The sequence below is a fragment of the Lonchura striata genome, chromosome 2, assembly GCF_046129695.1.
Source record: "Lonchura striata isolate bLonStr1 chromosome 2, bLonStr1.mat, whole genome shotgun sequence".
Taxonomy (NCBI): Eukaryota; Metazoa; Chordata; class Aves; order Passeriformes; family Estrildidae; genus Lonchura; species Lonchura striata.
Genome location: NC_134604.1, coordinates 39,632,518 through 39,654,327, shown reverse-complemented (window position 1 = coordinate 39,654,327; position 21,810 = coordinate 39,632,518). Strand labels below are relative to the sequence as shown.

The following is a 21,810-nucleotide window of genomic DNA, read 5'->3' as shown; positions in this document are numbered from 1 at the left end:
TAATCTAGGAGTAACACCCAGCATCGCAGAATGATGCACTTAGTTCAGGCTGCTGTGGTCTGCAGCCCAACAACACCAATTCCCTGAAGCCAGACTTCTCTGCAAGGTTTGATCTTAAGTCTAAACTGTCTGTGGTGGAAGAAATCATAAACCCATTTCAAAGGGTGACAATGGACACTTGCAGATGAGAAAACGCAATGCTGGATACTTGGTTATTGACAGGTGTAGCTCTTAGGATGTGACATAGTAATTACTGTCACTATTTGTTCAACTTCAGAGTGAAGCTCAACTTGCTTGAAATGTTTGGTTTCTTTCTAAAGGCCCAGTTCTCCCCAGCGCTTTCCCTGACGGCTCGCTGATGCAAGGTGCCTTTGCTGCTCGGCTCCGCGTTCGGCAATGCCTGCGGGACCTCTGCGGGCTCGCTCCTGAGCTGCGTGCGGGGTGTCAGCACTCGGGAAAGCGTGGCTGCGCTCATCCGCAGCTGCAGCAGAGAGCCCTTCACTTCACCTTCCAGAGCCTTGGCAATAACGTGCGTCTAAAAGGAGCAACAAACACAAGGAAGGAGCTGCACTTTAAGAGGGGGAATTTAATTCCTTAGTGATCGTCGTTTGTGCTTCGGCTTTTTTACACTGATTATAGAATCACAGAACGCTTTGGGCTGGACGGGACCTTAAAGAGTATCTAGTTCTAATAGCCACCGCCGCCGCCGAGGCCGCCGCCATCGCCGCCGCGCGTTTCCGCACCGGCACCGCCATGGCGGGCCCGCCCGCAACCCTCTCTATGGTCACAGCCCCTCTCTCTCCATGGCCAGCCCCTCTCTATGGCCACCGCCCCTCTCTATGGCCAGCCCCTCTCTCTCTATGGCCAGCCCCTCTCTCTCCATGGCCAGCCCCTCTCTACGGTCACAGCCCCTCTCTATGGCCAGCCCCTCTCTCTCTATGGCCAGCCCCTCTCTATGGCCAGCCCCTCTCTCTCTATGGCCAGCCCCTCTCTCTCCATGGCCAGCCCCTCTCTACGGTCACAGCCCCTCTCTATGGCCAGCCCCTCTCTCTCTATGGCCACCGCCCCTCTCTATGGTCACAGCCCCTCTCTACGGCCAGCCCCTCTCTCTCTATGGCCACCGCCCCTCTCTATGGTCACAGCCCCTCTCTACGGCCAGCCCCTCTCTCCATGGCCAGCCCCTCTCTCTCCGTGGCCAGCCCCTCTCCATGGCCAGCCCCTCTCTCCGTGGCCAGCCCCTCTCTCTCCATGGCCAGCCCCTCTCTCTCCGTGGCCAGCCCCTCTCCATGGCCAGCCCCTCTCTCCGTGGCCAGCCCCTCTCTCTCTATGGCCAGCCTCTCTCTCCCTGTGGCCAGCCCCTCTCTCTCCGTGGCCAGCCCCTCTCTCTCCCTGTGGCCAGCCCCTCTCTCTCCATGGCCAGCCCCTCTCTCTCTACGGCCAGCCCCTCTCTCTCTACGGCCAGCCCCTCTCTCTCCATGGCCAGCCCCTCTCTCTCTAGGGCCAGCCCCTCTCTCTCTACGGCCAGCCCCTCACTCTCCATGGCCAGCCCCTCTCTACGGCCAGCCCCTCTCTCTCCATGGCCAGCCCCTCTTTCTCCATGGCCAGCCCCTCTTTCTCCGTGGCCAGCCCCTCTCTCTCCGTGGCCAGCCCCTCTCTCTCTGGTCACAGCCCCTTTCTCTCTACGGCCAGCCCCTCTCTCTCCATGGCCAGGCCCTCACTGTGGCCAGCCCCTCCCTCTCTACGGCCAGCCCCTCTCTCTCCGTGGCCAGCCCCTCTCTCTCCATGGCCAGCCCCTCCCTCTCCATGGCCAGCCCCTCTTTCTCCATGGCCAGCCCCTCTCTCTCCGTGGCCAGCCCCTCTCTCCGTGGCCAGCCCCTCTCTCTCCGTGGCCAGCCCCTCTCTCTCCATGGCCAGCCCCTCTCCATGGCCAGCCCCTCTCTCTCTATGGCCAGCCCCTCTCTCCATGGCCGGCCCCTCTCTCCATGGCCGGCCCCTCTCTGGCGCCGTGCCTGGGCGCGCCGCGGGGCACTGTGGGTGCCTGGCGGGATGATGGCGGCGGTGTAGGGCCGGGCCGCGCGGGGCGGAGGAGGCCGCGCTGTGAGTGCCCGGGGCAGCGCAGGGAGGCTCGGGAGGGCTCTGAAGGCGGGGAGGCGGCCCTGGGGCAGGGGGTGTCGGGGGGAGGCGGCCCTGGGGCAGGGGGTGTCGGGGGGAGGCGGGCTCGGAGAGGGGCCGGGCTGCGGCCGGGGCTGGCGCTGTGATTTGGAGCCCCCAGTCAGGGCGCAGGCCGGCAAGGCCGAGGCGGTTCAGCTGCAGGCCGAGCTCGGTCACTCTCTCTTGGCCGATAGCTCCTCGTAGCGCTAAAGAGGCTTTTGCAAGTATTTCTGAAATCTGAGAGGCTAAAGGCTGAGTCTGGGCTTTGGAGGCCAGACTGCATACAGACCGATTCAGTCCTGCGAGGAGCTGCTGGAGCTGTTCAGCTCGCAGAAGAGGAGGCTCAGGGGAACCTTATCGCTTTCTAGAACTGCTTGAAAGGAGGTTGGAGCCACTTGGTTGGCCTCTTTTCCCAGGACAAGAGGAAGGGACCTGAAGTTGTGCCAGTGGGGCTCTAGGTTGGACATTAGGAAGAATTTCTTCACCGAAAGGGTGATTGGACATTGGAATGACCTGCCCAAGGAGATAGTGGAGCCATTATCCCTCGAGGTGTTTAAGGAAAGACTGAATTTTGGCACTTAGTGCCCTGGTCTAGTTGACAAGGCTGTTTTCAGTCACAGGTTGAACTCAGCTCAGAGGTCTTTTCCAAACTGATTAATTCTGTAACCTAAGAGAAGCAGGGATGCTTTCCAGACTATTGCAGCCACACCAGATCTTGTTCTTTGCCTGATTTCATGGATCCCTCGTGTTACGTATAATTAGCACAGGATAAGTTATAGGAATAAGTGACTTTCTTGGATCATGGGCCTCACAGAATGTCTGCCAACAGATCTAAAATGCTTCACTGAGCTTTAGCTGACTTGTACAGCATCACTGTGAAGTGGCAGCTGTCCTTGATTAACAAGCCAAGGCTAGTTACCATCTCGCTTCTTTTTAAAGATGTTTCCCTCTGTTAATTTTGTTTTTTGAGTAATAGTTCAGTGGCTGTAACTGTTCTGCCTGATGGAATGTTACTCTGAGCTACACATTCTCACTTTGGTGCTGAAGTTGGGTATTTTGTGCTTTCATTCAAAGTGACAAACTAACAACATAAACTTGGTTTGGGCTCTGCAGTCCCATCAGGCAGTGCTGAACACACTGTGTACTCCCAGGGCAGCTGAGGCTGCTTGCAACCTGCTTCACTCTTAGGCACAGAATGACAGTAGAGATTTGGGCATCTGCCAGTTTGGTTTTTAGGACATGCTGAGTTCCTGCAGTTTCTAGGGGAGAGCTGGTGACAGCTTCTCCCTTTTATCCAAGCTTTTTTCCTCGCACTTTGTTTATGTTGCCAGGTGTCCATCAGTGGGTATGATCAGCACCATCCTAGGCACACTGTGGCCTCGGTGAGCTGGCGTTTCTGGTGGTGGTACCTAGCAATGGTCTGGGCAATAGTGAAGGGCTCTTCCCAGTAGGCAGGTACTTTTGACTGCAGTTTTTCAGGTGAGGAAAGAGCTTAGTTACAAGACTGTACTGCTCGCTTTAAGGATGGAAGATCAGTTTCTGTCTGGCGTTATTTACTTTACAATTGTGGCTTCATATTTTAGTTAGACTCCATGTATCTTTTTCTAAGCATATTGGAAGAGACTCTGTTGTGAAACCTGAATAGAATCTGTCCATAAAATGCTGCTTAAATTTTGAGGATCATGTGCTGGGTGACAGCTGGTATACTGTAGTGGGACTTGTCACTGCTTCTTCAGTTCCAGGAGCAAAGTAGCTCCTAATAAGTGCCTTACACTGTGAATTGTAGTAACAGCTTGTTTTATCCCTTGATTCTGTAGGAGTGAAAATGACGACAGCAGCAAGGCCAACGTTTGAACCTGCAAGAGGAGGAAGAGGAAAAGGTGAAGGAGACTTAAGCCAGCTATCCAAACAATATTCTAGCAGAGATCTTCCTTCTCATACAAAAATCAAATACAGGTTAGTATCATTTTTTGAGTGTCAGGCAAAACAGGCTGGGAATGACTGTTTTGTTTTGAGTGGTACTCTAAAATTTCCTCAAAACATGTTGATGTGCTTGACACTGAGCAAGGTCCACAGATTGTGCAGGAGTGCTGAACAAGTGGGCTGAAAGTCTCAAAAGCAGAGCTACGAGCTCAAATGCATTGTAGGTGATTTGGGGAGGTTTAATTTTAGTGATAATTTGTTGCTGTTTATGTTCACTCATTATCAGAAGGTGAATTTCTTGGGCAGTGAGTTGGAAAGTGAGTTGGCATTGTGGCTGAGCCACAAGGAGTACTGTCACTTGCAGAGCACATTGGAGTAAGAGAGGTGAAGTTGAGCACATCTTAAAAGCAGGAAAACCACATTATGTATTTGGCAAAGGACCACTGTGTAAGGGCATTGAGAGGAGGCAGGGGAGCCATGGAATAGCACTCAGGTAATGGGATGTGCTGGAAGAGCTGATGTTAAGCTGCAAGTGGTTTATGCAGGTCCTGGGAGAAGAAATTTCTTTAACCAAAGAGCAAGATAATGTGATCTTTGGAATATTTTCCTATGTTTGAAATGAATAATAAATTTTTAGCTTTTTGAAAGAGTAAATAAAACTTGGAGTCAGTATGATAGAATTTAAATTAAATGTGTCAGTCTAAAAATGCTCATTTTATCTAACTGGTATTACTCTTCTCAGTGGAATTACTGTCAAGGTTTTACTTTTGCACTCTTTTGTGTAGATATTTACCCTGTCACCTGTTCCCTCCTGTCCCTTTGGTTTTTAAGAATATATATTCATAAGGTAGCTGAGTGTTTTGGAGAGTACCAAAACAAAGAACATGGAAAGTTTTGTCAAATGTGTTTTGCTGGTATGAGGAAAATTCCTGGTGGATTGTTTTTAAAACATGTGGGGTTTGGAACACCAGTCTATTGCTTTGGAAGAAGTCTGCGAGGATAGGTATGTATGGGAATATACAATGAATGCTTTAAATCCATCCTTTTGTGTGAGAGGGAGCATCAATTGTCTTCTGTTCTTCCTCCCAAATACCTAACAAAATGTTGTCTTTGTTAAATTGCCAGGACTGCATCACTGCAGGACAACTCCAGTGTTTCAATCCTACTCATGTTTGTTTGCATGGCACAGGCTTTGGGGAGATTTTGCAGCTCTAACAATGATTCCAAATTCAGTTTTTTAATTACAAAAGCAAATTAAATGCTTCATCATAAAGACAGGCTGTGCAAACAATGTGTTTATAATGGCTCACGTCTGGGTTTCTTCCAGGCACTCTTACTTCCAGCACTGAGTTGACAGAGAGGTGAAAGCAATTGCTGCTTGTTTTATTCACTAGTTCTTTTCAAGACATCCACAAAAATTTCAGCAGCCTCTAGGTGGAATTTAATCTGGCTCAGATATATGTAGTTCATCGCTTTTTGCTGGTGTGTTGTTACATAAAAGAGGGGTGGCATGTATTTATGAAGTGTTTTGCCTGTTCTCCCAACTTTTTTATTATTGGTCTTGGTCTTTTCTGTAAGTCTTAGAGATTGGATTTGCAGCAGCAGCTTTGGGTAGTGAAGCAATGAAGGAAGGTGACCATGATGTTTGTGGATGTCTACTAGGACACTGGGATTGGACTGCTGGAGAATAGAATATTTCAACATAGTGAAATACAGACAGATATTACCATCCTGTTTTTTAGGAATTTGAGTAGGGTCTTTCCATTCATTCAGGAGCCACCAGAAGGAGCAGGAGTGTGTGGCGTGGCAGGTCTGTGTGTGTAATGCATATGTACACAGGAGGGCTCTGCTGAAGAGTGAATAAGCATACGTTTGCATGGAACCCATTTCTGGTTCCATATCCTTACCTGTTCAGCCCAGGATTTACTGGCCTCCATGAAAAAATTGTCCCCAGCTGCAGACTGTCAAAATTCAAGCTTTTTCCCTGTTTGTTGTTTCAGACAGACCACTCAGGATGCTCCTGAAGAGGTGCGTAACCGTGATTTCAGAAGGGAGCTGGAGGAGAGAGAGCGAGTTGCTGCCAGAGAAAAGAACAGAGACAGACCAACCAGAGGTAAAAACCAAGAAACAAAAATCTTAATGCCTTTGTGAAACATTGCTCCTGCATGAAATTTGGTGTTGTAAGAAGTTTGCAGTTGCAGACAGCATGTCATGAGAGTAGAATTTAAGGTATTGGCCTGATAGTTCAGAGCTGTTGACCTGCAAAGGAATGTCCACTGTCTTTCACGCTGGCTTCATGCTAGCAGAAATCTAGGCCAGCCAGTAGAAAAACATGCCCAGCTGATACAATAGAATTGTAATAAATTGGCAACAAGTGTGCACAGCTAATAAAGGGCTTTTTTTTGTACTTGGACGAGCAAGACAGGAAGGAGAAAGAGTAATGACTCATCTTCTGCTGTTATAGCACCAGTGTAACAATAAATCTGTTTAAAAGTATGCTACTCTTTTCAGATATGGTGAAGTAATAACAAAATCAAAGAGCTTTTTGAGAAATACTCATTTTTAGTATTTAAGTACAACCTCTTGTACTTTAGGTTTAGGTGTGAAGCTATTGCATGGCTTTCAAATTCACAGAAGAAAGTAGATGTGTTTTGGACCAAACTAGCCAACAGTAATGCTTTGGGATCATCCTAAATGGGAACCCTCCATCTGGATATATGTAATAAGAATATTTCTCCACATCTGTTTTTATGGGGTTTTTTTCTGATTGAAATAATAATGACTTCAAAAAACTTCTGGAGGCCAAATTGTAAGGTTGGGATGTTATTGCTGCTGTTGGGGTTTCCTAGGGGGAGGAATTAACCTGGACATTAAGATTGAGAAGTGAGGGGAAAGTAAAGCATAAGCTTGTTTCTCTCACTCTAATTCAATACAAATTATGAAGAGTTTTGCTTTCTGACATTAGATGCTGTTAAATTAAGTGACTTAGACACTCTCTGTTTTTACTCTTACATCATAGAACATACAACATCATCTTCTGTGTCTAAGAAGCCTCGGCTAGACCAGATTCCTGCAGCAAATCTTGATGCAGATGATCCTCTTACTGATGTATGTGTCTTGTTTTCTGTCTTCTTTCCTTTCATTACCCTGCCTTAAGGATTTGCTATTAATGCTATATGTACTTCTAGATTGCCTAAAGATCTCAGACAGGTTCCAGTGTATTTTCCTTTTACAGCTTCTGTACTGTGGTGAAAGTCCAGAGTGGTTCAGAGGATTCTGGCCCATGCTGTAATGGTATTCTTGGAAAGCACAAAAAATCTCGGAACTGAAAATACCACTTATGGGGAATTGCCACTGGCTTAATAAGGGTAGAACTGTTGAGATACCTGCAAATGACTGTCTGCATGAGCAACAAATGCTTCTTACTGCTGACATCTAGGAGTTAAGTCAAAGGTCTGCCAATAAGCTCTGAGGTTTTTAATCCTATGGTATTTGGTCCCAGCAGTACTGGACAGGTTAATCAGGTACACAGAATGACTTGTATCACAGTGATTAGAGAATGACTGGAGACAGCCACTCTCTTGAGTCTGTTGGTTATGTAGCATTTTTAATTGCAGTCATCCCAAAAGCACAAATATGGGTTTCTCTTGACTTTACTATAAAAGAGCAAAATCCCTCTTTGTACTGTATTTGTTGCTACCCAAGTACTTAAAAAATCAGCAGTACTTCAGAAATTAGCCATCCAGTTGTAGCCTTAGTTGGGCAGCCCAGGGCCATTTTTTATTAAATTAAATGAATGGGCTGATTCTTGCCTTCCATTTGTTACTGTTAGGAAGATGATGAAGATGAGGACTTGGAAGACAGTGATGATGATGACACTGCAGCTCTTCTGGCTGAACTGGAAAAAATCAAGAAAGAACGAGCTGAAGAACAAGCTCGAAAGGTAAAACCTCACGCATTAAAAAGCAACTGGTTTTTTGTGAACTGATGTCTATTAAAACTGGTGTGTCTTACATATTTGGAATGAGTGAGAACTGGTAAACAAAATGCTGTTCAAACCTCTCAGATACGATGGATTTGTTCTTCTGTCTAATCATTATTAAGAATTTTTTTCTATATAAGTCATACTGAATATTTTACTCATTGAAACATTTTATTCCCTTTTCCTACACTTTGTAGAGCCAGTGAGTCAAGATAATCTTGATTTCATGTGTAAGTCCTCTGCACTCAGCTGTCATACCAAAGGATATAGTGGCATTAGTGAGCTGCATGCAGTGTGGGGTAATTTAGTTTGTTAACTAGATTTAGGAAAGAAGAAATACTTTTTTTATTTATGAAATAAAGATGTGTGCTTTTTGGTGCTGCTTCTTATGGCTGCAGGTTTTATACAGTAATTGTACTTTTGCAGCTTTGGTGCTGCAAGAAACACCTATTTGAACTGTAAGACCAGAACTATTTTGATATGCTTATACACAGGCAAATTCATTTGAAAGTTTTCTGCAAAACCAAATAATAATACAGCAGTTTTTCCAGAACTGGGAAACTCAATTCACATGTAGCTTCCATACCTCTCTGTAATCTCTCTCTCTCTACAGACAGAAACACCATGTTCTGCCCTTGAAAGGGGAAGAAAGTCCCCTTTCAAATAGTTACAGATGTTTTCCTGTGAGTGAGATTAAATACTATGCTGGTGGTGCTATTACATCCTTGGTGTAAGAGGGATTGTTGGGATGGAGTGCATCAGCAAAATTCCTAGCTATTGATTTGACTTCTAGGTACTGGGAGTTGGGACTAGCTTCTGGGAGTGGTTTGTGTTGTCAAACTTACAAGGTTTTAGGTTCATATTGGGTACTGGTTCTAACATTGTGTTGCAACAGAATTTAGGGTCCAGGTATTTCATCTGCACTGCTGAAACACTCTCCTCTGGTGGTGCAACAGAACTAGTGGATATGTGCAACATTCCCTCATCTGCTTTTACTAAGTGCTTTCTCTTTTTTTGAGTAGGGCTTAAATAATTTCCGTGCTTTTGTGAAACTTTGGTGCCTTCACCTGGAATAGTTTTGTATATTTTTATAAGTATACTCTCCATTAGTGTAAAACAAAACAAATACCCCAAACCATCAAAAAGTCTGTCTGAAAACCAAGCCACCTGTCACCTGGGTATAAACTTATCTGAGGTATTTTTTTAGAACATGCTAAATAATTACATTAGATGATGATCAGGAGACTAATCAAAGGCTGCTTTGACAATGTAACATTTTAGTGCCTCTGAACTACTTGTAATCTTTCCTGTAGCTTAACATACACATACGTAGTTTAATGTTTTTCATGAATGCTTAGCTGGCAGTGAACAGGGCTGAGCTTCCAGCCGACGCAGACACTAGGAACAGCTAAGAGAGGATAATGTTTTAACTGCTGTTGCCAGCATTGTAGTTGCAAGCCTGTTCTTGCCTAACAATATAAAAATTTACCTTTAGAATCAACAAGGCCTGTTAAAACAAGTGAGCTCTGCAGTTTTACACTTAAATAGTATGCAAGGCTGAAAGCTGTACCATGCTGCTTCATTGCAGAAATTGTGCTGTACAAGACTTGCCACTTGATTGCCCATCTGGCCTGTCAGAGGTCTTCTGCATTAAAGGATGTCTGAAAGTATCTCTTGTGTCTTTATCTATGTATTTGAGGCACATCGTGAAACAATGAAATTGTAGTAACAACATGGTGAAAATTTCTTAAAAACACTGTCAGCAGTTCAACAGTATTCCTATGTGAAATGTACTAAACTACAAATTAAGTGTAGCCACCTGTAGGAAAGATTTTGAATTCAGTTGTCCATGCACAGTGCTTAAAATGAAATTGTAGGTCTGTGTGGATTTTCCACTTTGCCTGATAGCTGAAGTTACACATCAAGATTAAACTGCATAACCTGTCACATTTCAGTGTAGAAAGTTTGGATTAGGAAGATAGTGGTTAGTAAATTGCAGCTCAGATGACCAAGTGCTTGCTTCTTTTATCATGTGTGGAAAGCAGGAACATCATAATCTCTGTGAAATTCTGATTTTGTCACTAGAGGGTGCTAAAAGCCACGAAGTATTTGGGGATAGCGCTTGTTTTATTTTCCTGTCTCTTACAGGTATAATGTGTTACCTTCATGGATGTTCTCCTTAGGCAGCAGCAGCAGGGCTTGTAATGTCCAGTGCTGCATGCATACTGAATAAAATCGTGTTATTTATTTGCAGTAGTGCCCATTATTGCACACTCGGAATCTAGACCTACAGTGTTCATCCTTTCACTGGTTGGTGGCAGGTAGGGTCTCTTTAAAATTGGCATCTTCAATAAATAGAGGGTGCTCTACAGGTACCTGAAATTTTATTTTATCATTTTTTGGGGAATAGGAAACTAAGACTATTTTGATGGAAAAAGTAAAAGCCGGGGTGGGGCACAGCTTTGGAAATAGTCTTTAGGATTTAGGTTCATCTTTGGAAAGAAGTCTTCTGTTTGTTGGCTTTAGTGTGCAATTTGTTTAGATTATGCCTTATTTTCCATGATTTTGGAATAAGGTGTTACTGGCTAAGCATTTTAGAGTTATTTTATATAAAATAATTTTCTCTTAAGATGCATGTTATTTCATGTTACTATGTACTGCAAGCCATAATTCAGACCTAATTTTGTAAGCAAACTTGTATTAATAATTCAGATGACTTCAGGATAGCATCTAATGGAAAATCTCAACTGTGCAATTGCTGTCAATCCAAATTCAATTACAGGATTGCTTTACCTGCTGAAATGCTGCTGTCCATAGACAACGTGGGTAAGCCAGTGGCCAGGCAAAGAGAAACTGTGGAGTGAATACCTCCCTTCACACTGATCATCATTCTCTAACCCCATTGTTATACAGGCTGAATATTGTGTCTCTTCTTGTCATCTTCTTGGAAAATTCTATGGTCTTAATAAGATTAGGTGGGTAAACTACGGTAATATATCCCAAACCTGTGCCAAATGTAGATTTTTCCCTGGTACTTCAGTTATTTTGGTTTATTAAAATGCTAGTCCAATTACTTCTGAGACTTCATTTAGAGTAAACTGTATTTTTGTTAATAGTCTTCACTCATCACTTCGGTGTCCATTATTTAAGCTGCCATTAAAGGAGAAGAGCTTCTTTCCAAATGCATCTGTGCTGGAACAGTAGTTAAAAACAAAATATAAGAGTCTGCTTTTTACAGGGCATCCTCTTCTCTGTTAACTTCCCTTATGCGTAGCACAAATCTCCATAGAAATCCTCTAAATCTAATTTTGACAATATTAATATTAAGAGGTTCTAATAGTTTGTCAGTCAAATAAACAGTTCCTCTGAAAGTTGTTAATGTCTCAAAATGCTTAGTTCCCTGAAGTTATGTAGAATCATTCAATAAATACTATGGATGTTTTTAAAAAATTGTTTGACCGTGGGAGTCCTCCTGACATTTCCTCTGCAATTGTAATCTCAGATTGTTTCTAGTAGACACTAAACTCACCAGGAAATTCTGGTTTTGAAAGTCCTTTCTGTGGGATTATTCTAGGTCTCTATAAAACTGTACAAACACTAAATCAGTGTCTGTGTTAACCATCCATGGATAGGTTTCAGGAAACATGTCAATATTCTAAATTAAACTTTACAGTGTTCTTGTTTTTCAGTTTTCAAGTGCTTCCTTAGAAACTGAGTTGAAATAATTGAAAAGAAACTTCAAACCAGTGAGCAGCTGAATGTATGTGTGCAGTTCTGGAAAACCTGTTTTAATATCCAGTTGTTTTTTGCTTAGCCGAGAGCAGACCTAAAGTTTTCAATTTATTTTCTTAACAGTTTTATTTCACCAAGTTTCTCTGGAACTGAATGTTTTACTTTACCAGTGGTCAGAGTAAATCTTAGCTCTGGCCCTTGTTTTAGCCATGTCACAGGCTTTCAAATAAAACATCAGAAAATGAGTCTTGATAGATATTAACTTTTTCACGTAAATCTTGCAGGTCTGACTAAAACTACATCAAATCAGTGATTAAGAAAATTTCAGTAAAGAGGCAAAAGCAGATGGCAGAGTCTGTTTATTCATTCAATGTTTAAGATATGCCAGGAGCACTTAAACCTTGCCAGGAACTCATGATGATATCTCTTTCCTTGTGGACAAAATCACAACAAAGCTGCATGTGGACACTGCCATTGTGATTACTTGGTGTTTTTGAAGTTTCAATAAATCATTTGAATCTCTGTGTTGCACAGAGTTAGTAACTTGCACAGGGTCAGATAACTGGGGTGTATCTGTACATTCTTGAATTTCTTTCCCTGCTGCTAAAGGCAGTGCTGCCAGTTTGTTATTCAAAAATTAGCATTTAAATCAGTTATGCAATTTATATATTTTTAAACTTTTTTTCAGCCTTAGATAAAATGTGGGTATTTCAGGTTTTCTTTCAGCTGCTCAGCATCTATAAAAACTGAGAAGGATAACTAATACAGTGGAGTCATTTGGGGAATTTCAGCACTTTCTGCAAAAGTAATCTTGCTGTGTGCTAAGGGTAGGAACCATGCTCAAAATAAACATGGTAACGATGTTTTTCTTTCCTATGCTGTCAGAGACAAATATGCCAAACAAAGAAATTCCCAAGGTTGCCTCTACCACTTACATGCCACTTGCCAGTCCTCTGCAAGTGTAGTTGACTTAAGTCTATGCAATTTTTTTGCTAGCAATAATCAACTGTAGACAGAATTCAGTTGAGCCTGAAAAGCCAAGTTTTTGGGGACAATGTACAAGTTGTGGCTCGTAACCTGCATGGTGGTGCAGTGGAGATGCAGTCAGCAGAGCCTGGAGTGTGGTTGGTCTCCTGTGTCATAATTCCGTGTGAACACCAGTTTAGTGCGAGCACTAAAAGCTGTCTTGGCTCCCTGTTGTATCCTCTAGGTCCCTGCCAAGATGTGAGCTCAGGTGCCTGTGGGACCATGTCCAGCTCTTGGTGTCTTAACCCAGAGCTAAATCCTTCTTTCAGTCTTACACTAGTGCTTGCAGTATAACACTTCTTAAAAGTGTTATTTCAGCTTTGATTTTTTTTTTTTCTATCACAACATTTTATCACTTAATGCTTTTCTTTGTTATCGGAAATCAAACTATGTCAGGCTGATTGAGGCTGAAGGATATTATGTGGGTTATGTCAAAGCAGATAAAGGTTAGGATGACGTGTAACATGCCTTTAAAAAATCTTAATGTAGAAGATTAGAATGTGCATCTGTGTGTAGGAACTACATGGGAGTACTGTATGCATATTTTTTATTATTCTTAATATTGGCTTTGTCTTTCTCTAGTGTATCTAAATATTTGCCATTCAAATGATTGAGTGCTTTTTGCTTCTCTTCATGCATGGTGGAGAGTGCTGGAATCATTAGCTTTGTAGGAATTGATGAGATTAAACCTGAAATGGGGAAAGGGAGGGAAGAGGAACTCTAATTCTTCCTGAAGAGGTGCTGCCTGACTCCAGTCGATTTTTGACCACTAAAAAATTCATATGTGAAGTGCTTCTCTGTATGTCAGTGGTGGTGAATGCATTTTCATGCATCATAAAAACCCAAACCAGAATAGTAATGTCTGCCTCAGATGAGGTAATGCATGGTGCACAGCTTCAGTGACTTTGGATCATAGCTGAAGTTAATGTCTTAGAGGACAAGACTGTGCCATGGTCTTTGTGCCACCTTCAGAAAAGCTCACCTGGCTGGAGTCCAGCTCTAAAATGAAAAACTGCTGCATCTGTTTGCATGTATAAACTTGGAAGAAGTTGTCTGCACAGAACCATTTTTCAATAGAGGACTATTAATTTCTTACAATGATTTAGTAGTGCTGCCTTCTCTTGATTAGGAATTTTTGGTTTGTAGCCTTTTCCTTTGCTCTCAGTGTTTTTCCCTGGCCTGTTATATTTTCAAAGCCTCACTTTTAGTGGAGCACTGGAGATTGGAGATGCACAGTGGTGCAGAGCCCACCTCATTTTGGACAACACAGAGAAAGCCTCACATGTTCGCATCCATCTGTAAAGTTGCTAATGGTCATAAGCAGTATCTGATCACCTCCTGGGAGGCACCTGAACATCAGTACTGGGTTTTTGCTTGATCCAGTATCCTAGATTTTGCTTTCAAAGCAGCTTTGCATGCATGTGCTGTACAGCACTCCGAGCCTGCTGGACTTCTGGTGGGAGCACATGGCAACAGACTGCAGTAAATGGGATTTCTTGGCTCTCGGCTATTCCATGTTATGTGGAAGGAAGATGCTAAATCAAAGGTTAGCATTCTGTGCATAAGCAGCTGCATGCATTTCTCGTCTCTGATCCACAGAGAAAAGTATAATTTGAGTTTATATTTCTAATATGGGAGGAAATTTTTGTTCTCCATGTTTTCATACTTACTGGGGTGATAATAACAGAAGCTGGACTGCAAATGTTAGATTTAGAGCTGTTTGAAAATTCAAAACCTCAGCTGATTAGTGTTAATAACTTCTAATTGTTGTGGCTTGTGTTAAAGCTCCATGGATACAGTAGCAGGAAAGAGCAAGTTTTTTTGAGGCTTATATTTTAATAAGGGCATTACAGGGCTTGTCCTGAAGCTGTGTGTTGTTTTTGAGCAATGTGCCCTTCTGGGGAGCGTTTCTGTCCCACTGGCAGTTAATTGCAGCTGGTTCTACATTTTATTTGTGACAAGCAGTGTAATGGTAGGTGTTTTTTCATAACTAAAACTTGAGTAGATTTTGAAAAGTAAAATCTTTACCAGTGATCCTGCATCATCTGCTATTCGTGTATACATTAAATCCATGTTCTTAAGAAAGCAGAGGTACTTTAAAAGAAAATTTCATAGAATCACAGGGTGGTTTGAGTTGGAAGGGACCTTAAAAGTCGTCTACTTTCAACCCCTTTGCTGTGGGCATGGATACCTTCCACTAGACCAGATTGCTCAGAGCTCCATCCAGCCTGGCCCTAAACACATCCAGGGATAGGGCACCCCTCCAAAATTTCACATGCCTGACCATTTTAATGGAAAAACACTGTAAGTTGTAGAGAATAATAAATAACTTAGTATTGGTTAAATGTTAGAAGCTAGGGAACTCTGGCTATCATCAGCATCAAGTTTAGCATTTAAACCTTGTTAACTCCAGCAACAAGGAAATTGTTTCCTCTCTTAGGACCCTATAGAAGTCCTCAGCAATTAATTTTCTGCAGTTTTTGGGTTTTTTTTTCCCAGCTTGGGGAAAACCTTGACCTCATAATCTCTTTGGTTTTAGTGTATATAATTTGTAAAAGCCATAGTTTGATTCTTCTGAAGTGCTAATGAGGTTTCATTTTTTAACCAGTATCTTCAGACCATACTTCAGAGTAGGAAACCTACTTAGTCATCCTAATTTAAAGAATTACTTTCTTTCCCTACTAGTTCTTTCATCAAAGAACACTCCCTGCAATATAGTGAAAGCTTGTGGAAAAATATGTAAAATTAATAGTAAACATTAATTTTGAAGTCTGTAAACATTTAAGTCACTAGATGTGCTAATAGAGCTTAGAAGTGAGTGTAGGCAGTGAAATTACTTTTGTGTTACTTGTAGTGCATTGCTTCCCTTAGGCCTGAGTTATATGCATTTAAGAGTACAAGGACAAGAAAATTTGTCTGCTTCTTAATATTGAAACTCTTAAATAGTCTTATGACATCCTCTGTTCATTTCACTGTGGGGCTCTCAGTATTCTTTTTAATTAGTCCCTTGGGAAGTTGTAGTAGTAAAATTCAAACAGCTGCTGAAAACAGAAGTTTCAACGTGCTGTATGGTTTATTCTACCTAGTGAATATAGTATGGTGTGCTGTCTTTTCTCATGAGGATAAAGAAAACCTTTTAATGTAATAAATATGTATATGGTAAAGCTAGAATTTACCTGAATATTTGATGGTGCCTCAGAGCTAAGTAGAGCCAATAGGAGTGTTGCTAGTTTGACAATTTATTAGCAAAGTTAAGCTCTGAAGAGTATCTCTGCTCCTATCCTTATTCTCCTCATATGCAAGTGCCAAACACTGAAAAATCTGAGCTAAGAATTAAAGCTTCATCTGCTGAGTGTTCAAAGATAAATAATGTGTATCTCAACCAACTAGAGGAGAAAAGTGGCCTAGGAAAATAATATATCCATTTCTGGTCCTCAGGAACAAGAGCAAAAGGCTGAAGAAGAAAGAATTCGTATGGAGAACATCCTGAGTGGTAACCCACTGCTGAACCTCACTGGGCCAGCACAGCCTCAGGCAAACTTCAAAGTTAAAAGGAGGTACTGTGCAGTCTTTTCAGTGACACCCATCCCTTTGCTGAGTCTTGCTGTTCAGAGTCAGAAAATGTTATCACTGTAGCTGGTTTCTGTTTCCTTCCTCAGATCTTGTTGCAAGTATGTAGGAGATAGTCTTTCAGAAAAGATTATCTATTTTTCTACCCCAAGCTAAAATCTAATCCTAATGACTAGTTGTTCTATAAGACGGTCAAACCCATTTGTATGTTTTTACATATTGCACCTAATTTTCTTACAAGCTTACTGCAATTAAAAACTTCTGTTTTCAGGTGGGATGACGATGTTGTCTTCAAGAACTGTGCCAAGGGGATAGATGAAACAAAAAAGGACAAAAGATTCGTCAATGATACTCTGCGATCAGAGTTTCACAAAAAGTTCATGGAAAAATATATCAAGTAGTGTGGAAGGACTTGGTAGGTTGTGGCCATTCCCTCCCTTTCCCTCAGAATTTAAGGCTGAATGTTTGGTCATGGATTCTCAAATGCTTTTCCAAGATCAGCAACAACTTCATAATAATAAGTGCTATGACTCTGGAGTTTTTATCCCTGCATATTGTTTTCCTTTAGTGTTTTAATTAAACCAGTTTGTGTCTCAATAATGTTTTTTTTCTTAGTGTGTGTTTACTTTTACTATCCACGTGTAAATGGTAAAAGAGAGAAACTGATTTGCAATAAATACTGCTGATCATTTAAATTGCTTTCCAAAATGCTCTGTATTTGTAGTGATGATGGTTTTTAACTTACACAACTTTGATTAATACTGACATCAGTCTAAGGTGAGGAAGAGCTGAGTATGGTAAGCAGTGTGAGCTGAAAAGAACCATACTTTCTGTAGCAAACTGGACTCCCTCTTAAAAGCTAGTTAGAAACTTAATTAATCTTTGTTAAGTTTCTTTTTTCAGTCTGCATGTGTATCCTTTAATGGTAATAATAGAATTGTCATAAACTTGTGTTTTTATCAAACAAGTGATACCAAGATACCATAGTACACTTTGTTTACTTCTCTGTGTCCATGTTAACACTTAGGATGATATAAAATATGAATGACTGCAAAAAAAGCTAAAATGTGAAGGTTTTTGTTTTTTTTTTTTTTTTTTTATCTGTTCTCCTGTCATCTCAGTTGCATTTGAAATTTTGGCCAAGTGTTACATTGGATAGGAACATAACATTTTCAAAATGGAGTAGTTAACTTCCCTGCCTAGGAGGTGACAGTAGCAGAACTCAGATGTATTTATATAAAATTCTCGCCCTTTCCCGTGCCTATGTTATGCTCAATTGAGTTCATTCTCCCAGATGCTGTTTCTTAGTATTATTTTCAATTTCTTAATTTGAAAACTTACCTTATTTTTTAAGAGAGTAAATGTAGAGCAGAATGTTTCAGATTTTTGTTTGGCATGACTGGTATCCTGTAGAAGCTTTCCTTAGCTTTAGCTGTATTTGCCACCCTTTCACTAAGCTATGCATAGCATACTAATGCCAGCAGCTCATACCCGCCTTTACTTGGAAATGAGATTTTCAGCATGCTTGGGGTCATGTGAGCTACTGGAGGAATATGTGTTTGTGTTATTTCTGCTGCCTGCCTTATGATAGAAATGATTCTTGGGAAGCAGAAAAATGGGTGTAATTTTTAAGTCTTTTAAAATAAAGCTACTAAAATCTTAGTATATAGGCAACATGCTTAGAAGATGGGAAGAAGTTAAGGGCTGTCCTTTTCAGGGCCTGGCAGTGGAGAAACCAGCTGCTGCTTTAGGTCCAGCCTAGCAGCATGGTTGTCATGGCAACAACAAAAAATACATTTGGTCTCGCAATATTGTGAGATCTGGTTGCTGTGCCAAAGTGAGCATAGAGTCTTACTGGATGGGGAGACTTAAATGGAATGCCAGTTTCCATGCCCTCATGGAAAATCACACGTGCAAAGTGACCATCATTTGTGTTCCTGAAGTAATGTAATTTTCTTGGAAAAAATAACTTTAGAGCAGTCAGATGGCTGTGGTTGAATGAAGTCTTCCACAGGCATGCAGGCAGCTGTTCTGCACACCTGCAGGAGCATCCCTTTCTTAAATTGAGGCATTACACATAGCTCTGCTGGGTCATTTCTCCCAGTAGCTCCCTCCCTTGCAGGTTCTGGAGAAGGGTCTGTAGGGACTGCAGCTTCATTTGAGGTTTTTTGTTGGCATTGTTTTTCCACAGAATTTACAGATTATATCTCTGATGTTGTCCCTCAAAGTTTTTGTATTTTAACCTCCTGGAGTGTAAGCTGACCCACAATTTGAGGACTTGGCAATACACCAACACAATATGCTAATTAAGGAATCTCAAATCTTACCTTTTGGTAGGTTTTGTTTCATTAATTCCTGAACTTCCTTTACTAGTACTGGAAAATCTGAAGTGCTCTGTGATTTTTTTGTCAGGGAAGTGCTTTCAGTATTGATGCTTTATTGATGTTTAATTTTCTACTGTGCTCCTTGCATGCATCTAGGAAAATAAGCAGGTAATTTGTTTTTGTAAAACTGCAGTGTGACTGTGAGTTCTTAAAAATAAATCAGATTGACATTCTACACCTCTGCTCTCAGCAGAGTTAACATTCAGTATTTCAAGGAAGTCATTATTTGGCAGTTCCTAGCAATCAGAATTGTTCAATCCTGTGTTTTTGTAAGCAACACCTGAACTTCCTGGTAACTGGTAACTGAGGTAGGTAGGTGTAGACAAAGCCTATCTGCTTGATAAACAGTTTCCCTGTTGTTTTATGGCTACCTTTGGAATAGTATTGCAACTGAAAACTAGAATCTATTTTCTAGGGGCTAACAGTTAAACTTCTAAGTTTTTTTTACAAAGCATCGTCTTTCAAAATTTTTTTGAGTATGTTTTATGAATCTGAGGGGGATTATGCATTATGAGGGGAGTAGGAATTAATAATAAAGACTGATGATAGTCCTGCAGCTGGAAATAATTGTGCTGTGTGTATACAGGGTTCTAAAACATTTAGTGTCTATTTGTCTTCCTCAAATAGATGGCTGAATATTACAGGCTGCCTATTGCAACCAGCAGGATTGCCATCTGCATTTTTCAGGATTTCACATTATTATAGGTACCAGGTAAGCATCCTATGAATGCCTAGAAAGAGTTCTTTTTTTTAAAGACCCAACCAAACAAACCTTTTTTGGTGAGTTCCAGTTTCTCTGTTCACTTGTATTTTGTTTGAAGTAAAATCCTGGTGCAGAGGTGATCTGTTTCTTGTTCTGTTTCCCTTGGAGTGTCTCATGGGCAACTCAGCTGGTGCCTGCTGTGGTGACAGCCCAGTGTTTCTTTTCAGCCAGGCAGGCATCAGTTCCCACTGAGGTACTGAAATTTCTCTCTACAACTACAAATACCTGAAAGTATTTCATCTGGAGGAGAGATTTGAACATAACGTCAAAGCATGAAATGCATGGGGGATGTTGCCCTCAAGTGTTTCACTTCAAAGAAATTAGGATTCAAGACTTGCAGGGATGTGCTGATGCTCAGAAAGTGCTTCAGACTCAAGTGTTTATTCATATCTGCAGCCAGGGCTAGTTGGAGTCAAAGCTTTTTATGGTTTTGTAAGGAAAGTCAGAACCACATGTAGGCACTTCTCTGATTTTCTGTCTTTCTCATGGCATAGTGCTCTGCGATACAGATTCAGGAGGAGGGAAAGGAAATACCCAGAGAAATGTTTCCATCCATGGAAGCCCTTATTCCATCTCCTGTCAGCTTCTAGAATGGACTTCAATTAGTTGTTACTCAAAAACAAAACTCCCTGTCTAATTGTGTCATGCCTATTTTGGGAAGCTTCTTCCAAGGAAACAAAATCTTTTTGTGAGTTTTGTTGTGAGTTCAGCTGTATCTTCCTTACCAAGACAGATTGACAAGGTCATATCTAGTGATAGAAGCAAGTACAGCCTTGCTACCACACTTCATGTCCTAAGATACAGTGCAAGCAGAGTAGAAATGGGCTCATCTGGAAAATTCATGTTTCCTAAGAAAGGCTTTGAGCTCTTTTTGAAGTGTGAATACGCAGGAAAAGGATTAATGTTTCAATACATAGCCCAGTCAGTAATTTGAAGTAAATTAAAAAAAAAAAAAAAAAACAAAACCAAAAAACAAAAACCACAACCAACCAAAACTAAATTGAAATCTTACATTGTTCAATCACAGATATTATTGTGCTGCTTTCCTCCTTGGACTGAGGTCAGGCAGGTTGGCTTTTCTGTATCTCAGGCTTGACTTTGTTTTCTTGGCATAGGTGGCAGTATCATGAGATATAACTCAAGAATGACCATAATATTGCGTCTGGTGAGGAAGTAAGATTGAAAATCAAACAATGACTATGTCTAGTTTTAAATTGCTTTTGTTCAGAGTTGGAATATACCTGAGGGTTGTGTAGTAGGTTTTTCTTTTCCCTTTGTAGTATCTGACCAGTAACTGAGGACCAGAGCCTTCATGTCACTGCTTTTACCAAAATTTGTCATTTCAAGTAGGAAACCTTCATTAAACCAGACAAAGAAAAATAAACACACAAAATTGCTTGGAATTCTAATGTGTCTAGTGCAGCTCTAATGAGAAGAAAGGGTCATGTATGTCTAAAAAAATTATGTCTCCTAATCCAAATCCCACCAGTTTGCCACCAAGCCTAAGAAATGCATTCTGAAGTACAGGGGAAAAGCACTGTACAGGTGGTAAAAGAATGGAACAGAGAAATCTGATTGCTTTCTGTTGAAACCAGTATCATCTGCATAGAAAAACATTATTTTTGCATTTTATACTAGAGTATTATTTCAAAGACCACAATGGACATCTGTTAGGATAAGTTTTATGGAAACAGAGGCTGTATAGCAGGCTGTGTGCTGAAGGGCTTAAATACTCAGCAGTCAGGGTGAGGGGCAGAGTGAAAACAGGCTGTTCAGTCCCACAAAAAGCTGTATTTGGATGCTGAGTATTGACCTCTTTTCCCCTTGGTATCTGCATTACTTTAAAATCTGCCACTCCAGCCAGCTTTTGTCTCAGAAATAGTCCTGTTAAGAAATTGGGCTATTTCTGGTTTTTTTTCTGAGTTGTTTCTAGTGGATAGGATTTCAAGCAGTTGGGTTTTCTCCAGTGAAAAATGGTTATTTTAACTGCACTGGGAGAACAAGCTGTGAATTTGAGTTGGATGTGGGTGAAGGATGCATCTGCCAGTTAGTCTGCTTACTTCCAGATGGGGTCCATGATGGCTGCTCTCTTTTTTTGGGGCTGCCATATTGAAGTTGGTGGCACATGGGTGTTTGGGATTGGTGGTGAAACGAGGCAGCAACGGAGGTTGTAAGCACCAAACCAGAGTGGAAGAAGCTGGGGTCCTGTTAGATTTCTTTCTTCTGGTGATGAGAACTGTCACTTGCACCTCTGAAAGGACTTCATTAAACCAACTTCC

At 41.6% G+C, this 21,810-nt stretch overlaps 1 protein-coding gene across 1 annotated transcript; it reads left to right on the top strand.

Annotated features, from left to right (window-relative positions):
* Positions 1 to 1,972: 1,972 nt before the first annotated feature.
* On the top strand, positions 1,973 to 17,450 carry CWC15 (CWC15 spliceosome associated protein). The gene is made up of 7 exons (XM_077781337.1): positions 1,973 to 2,097; positions 3,969 to 4,107; positions 6,075 to 6,187; positions 7,094 to 7,182; positions 7,907 to 8,017; positions 16,253 to 16,371; positions 16,656 to 17,450. Exons 2-7 carry the CDS (start codon positions 3,977 to 3,979, stop codon positions 16,783 to 16,785), a joined length of 693 nt encoding a protein of 230 aa, XP_077637463.1. The 5' UTR covers positions 1,973 to 2,097; positions 3,969 to 3,976; the 3' UTR covers positions 16,786 to 17,450.
* Positions 17,451 to 21,810: the final 4,360 nt, after the last annotated feature.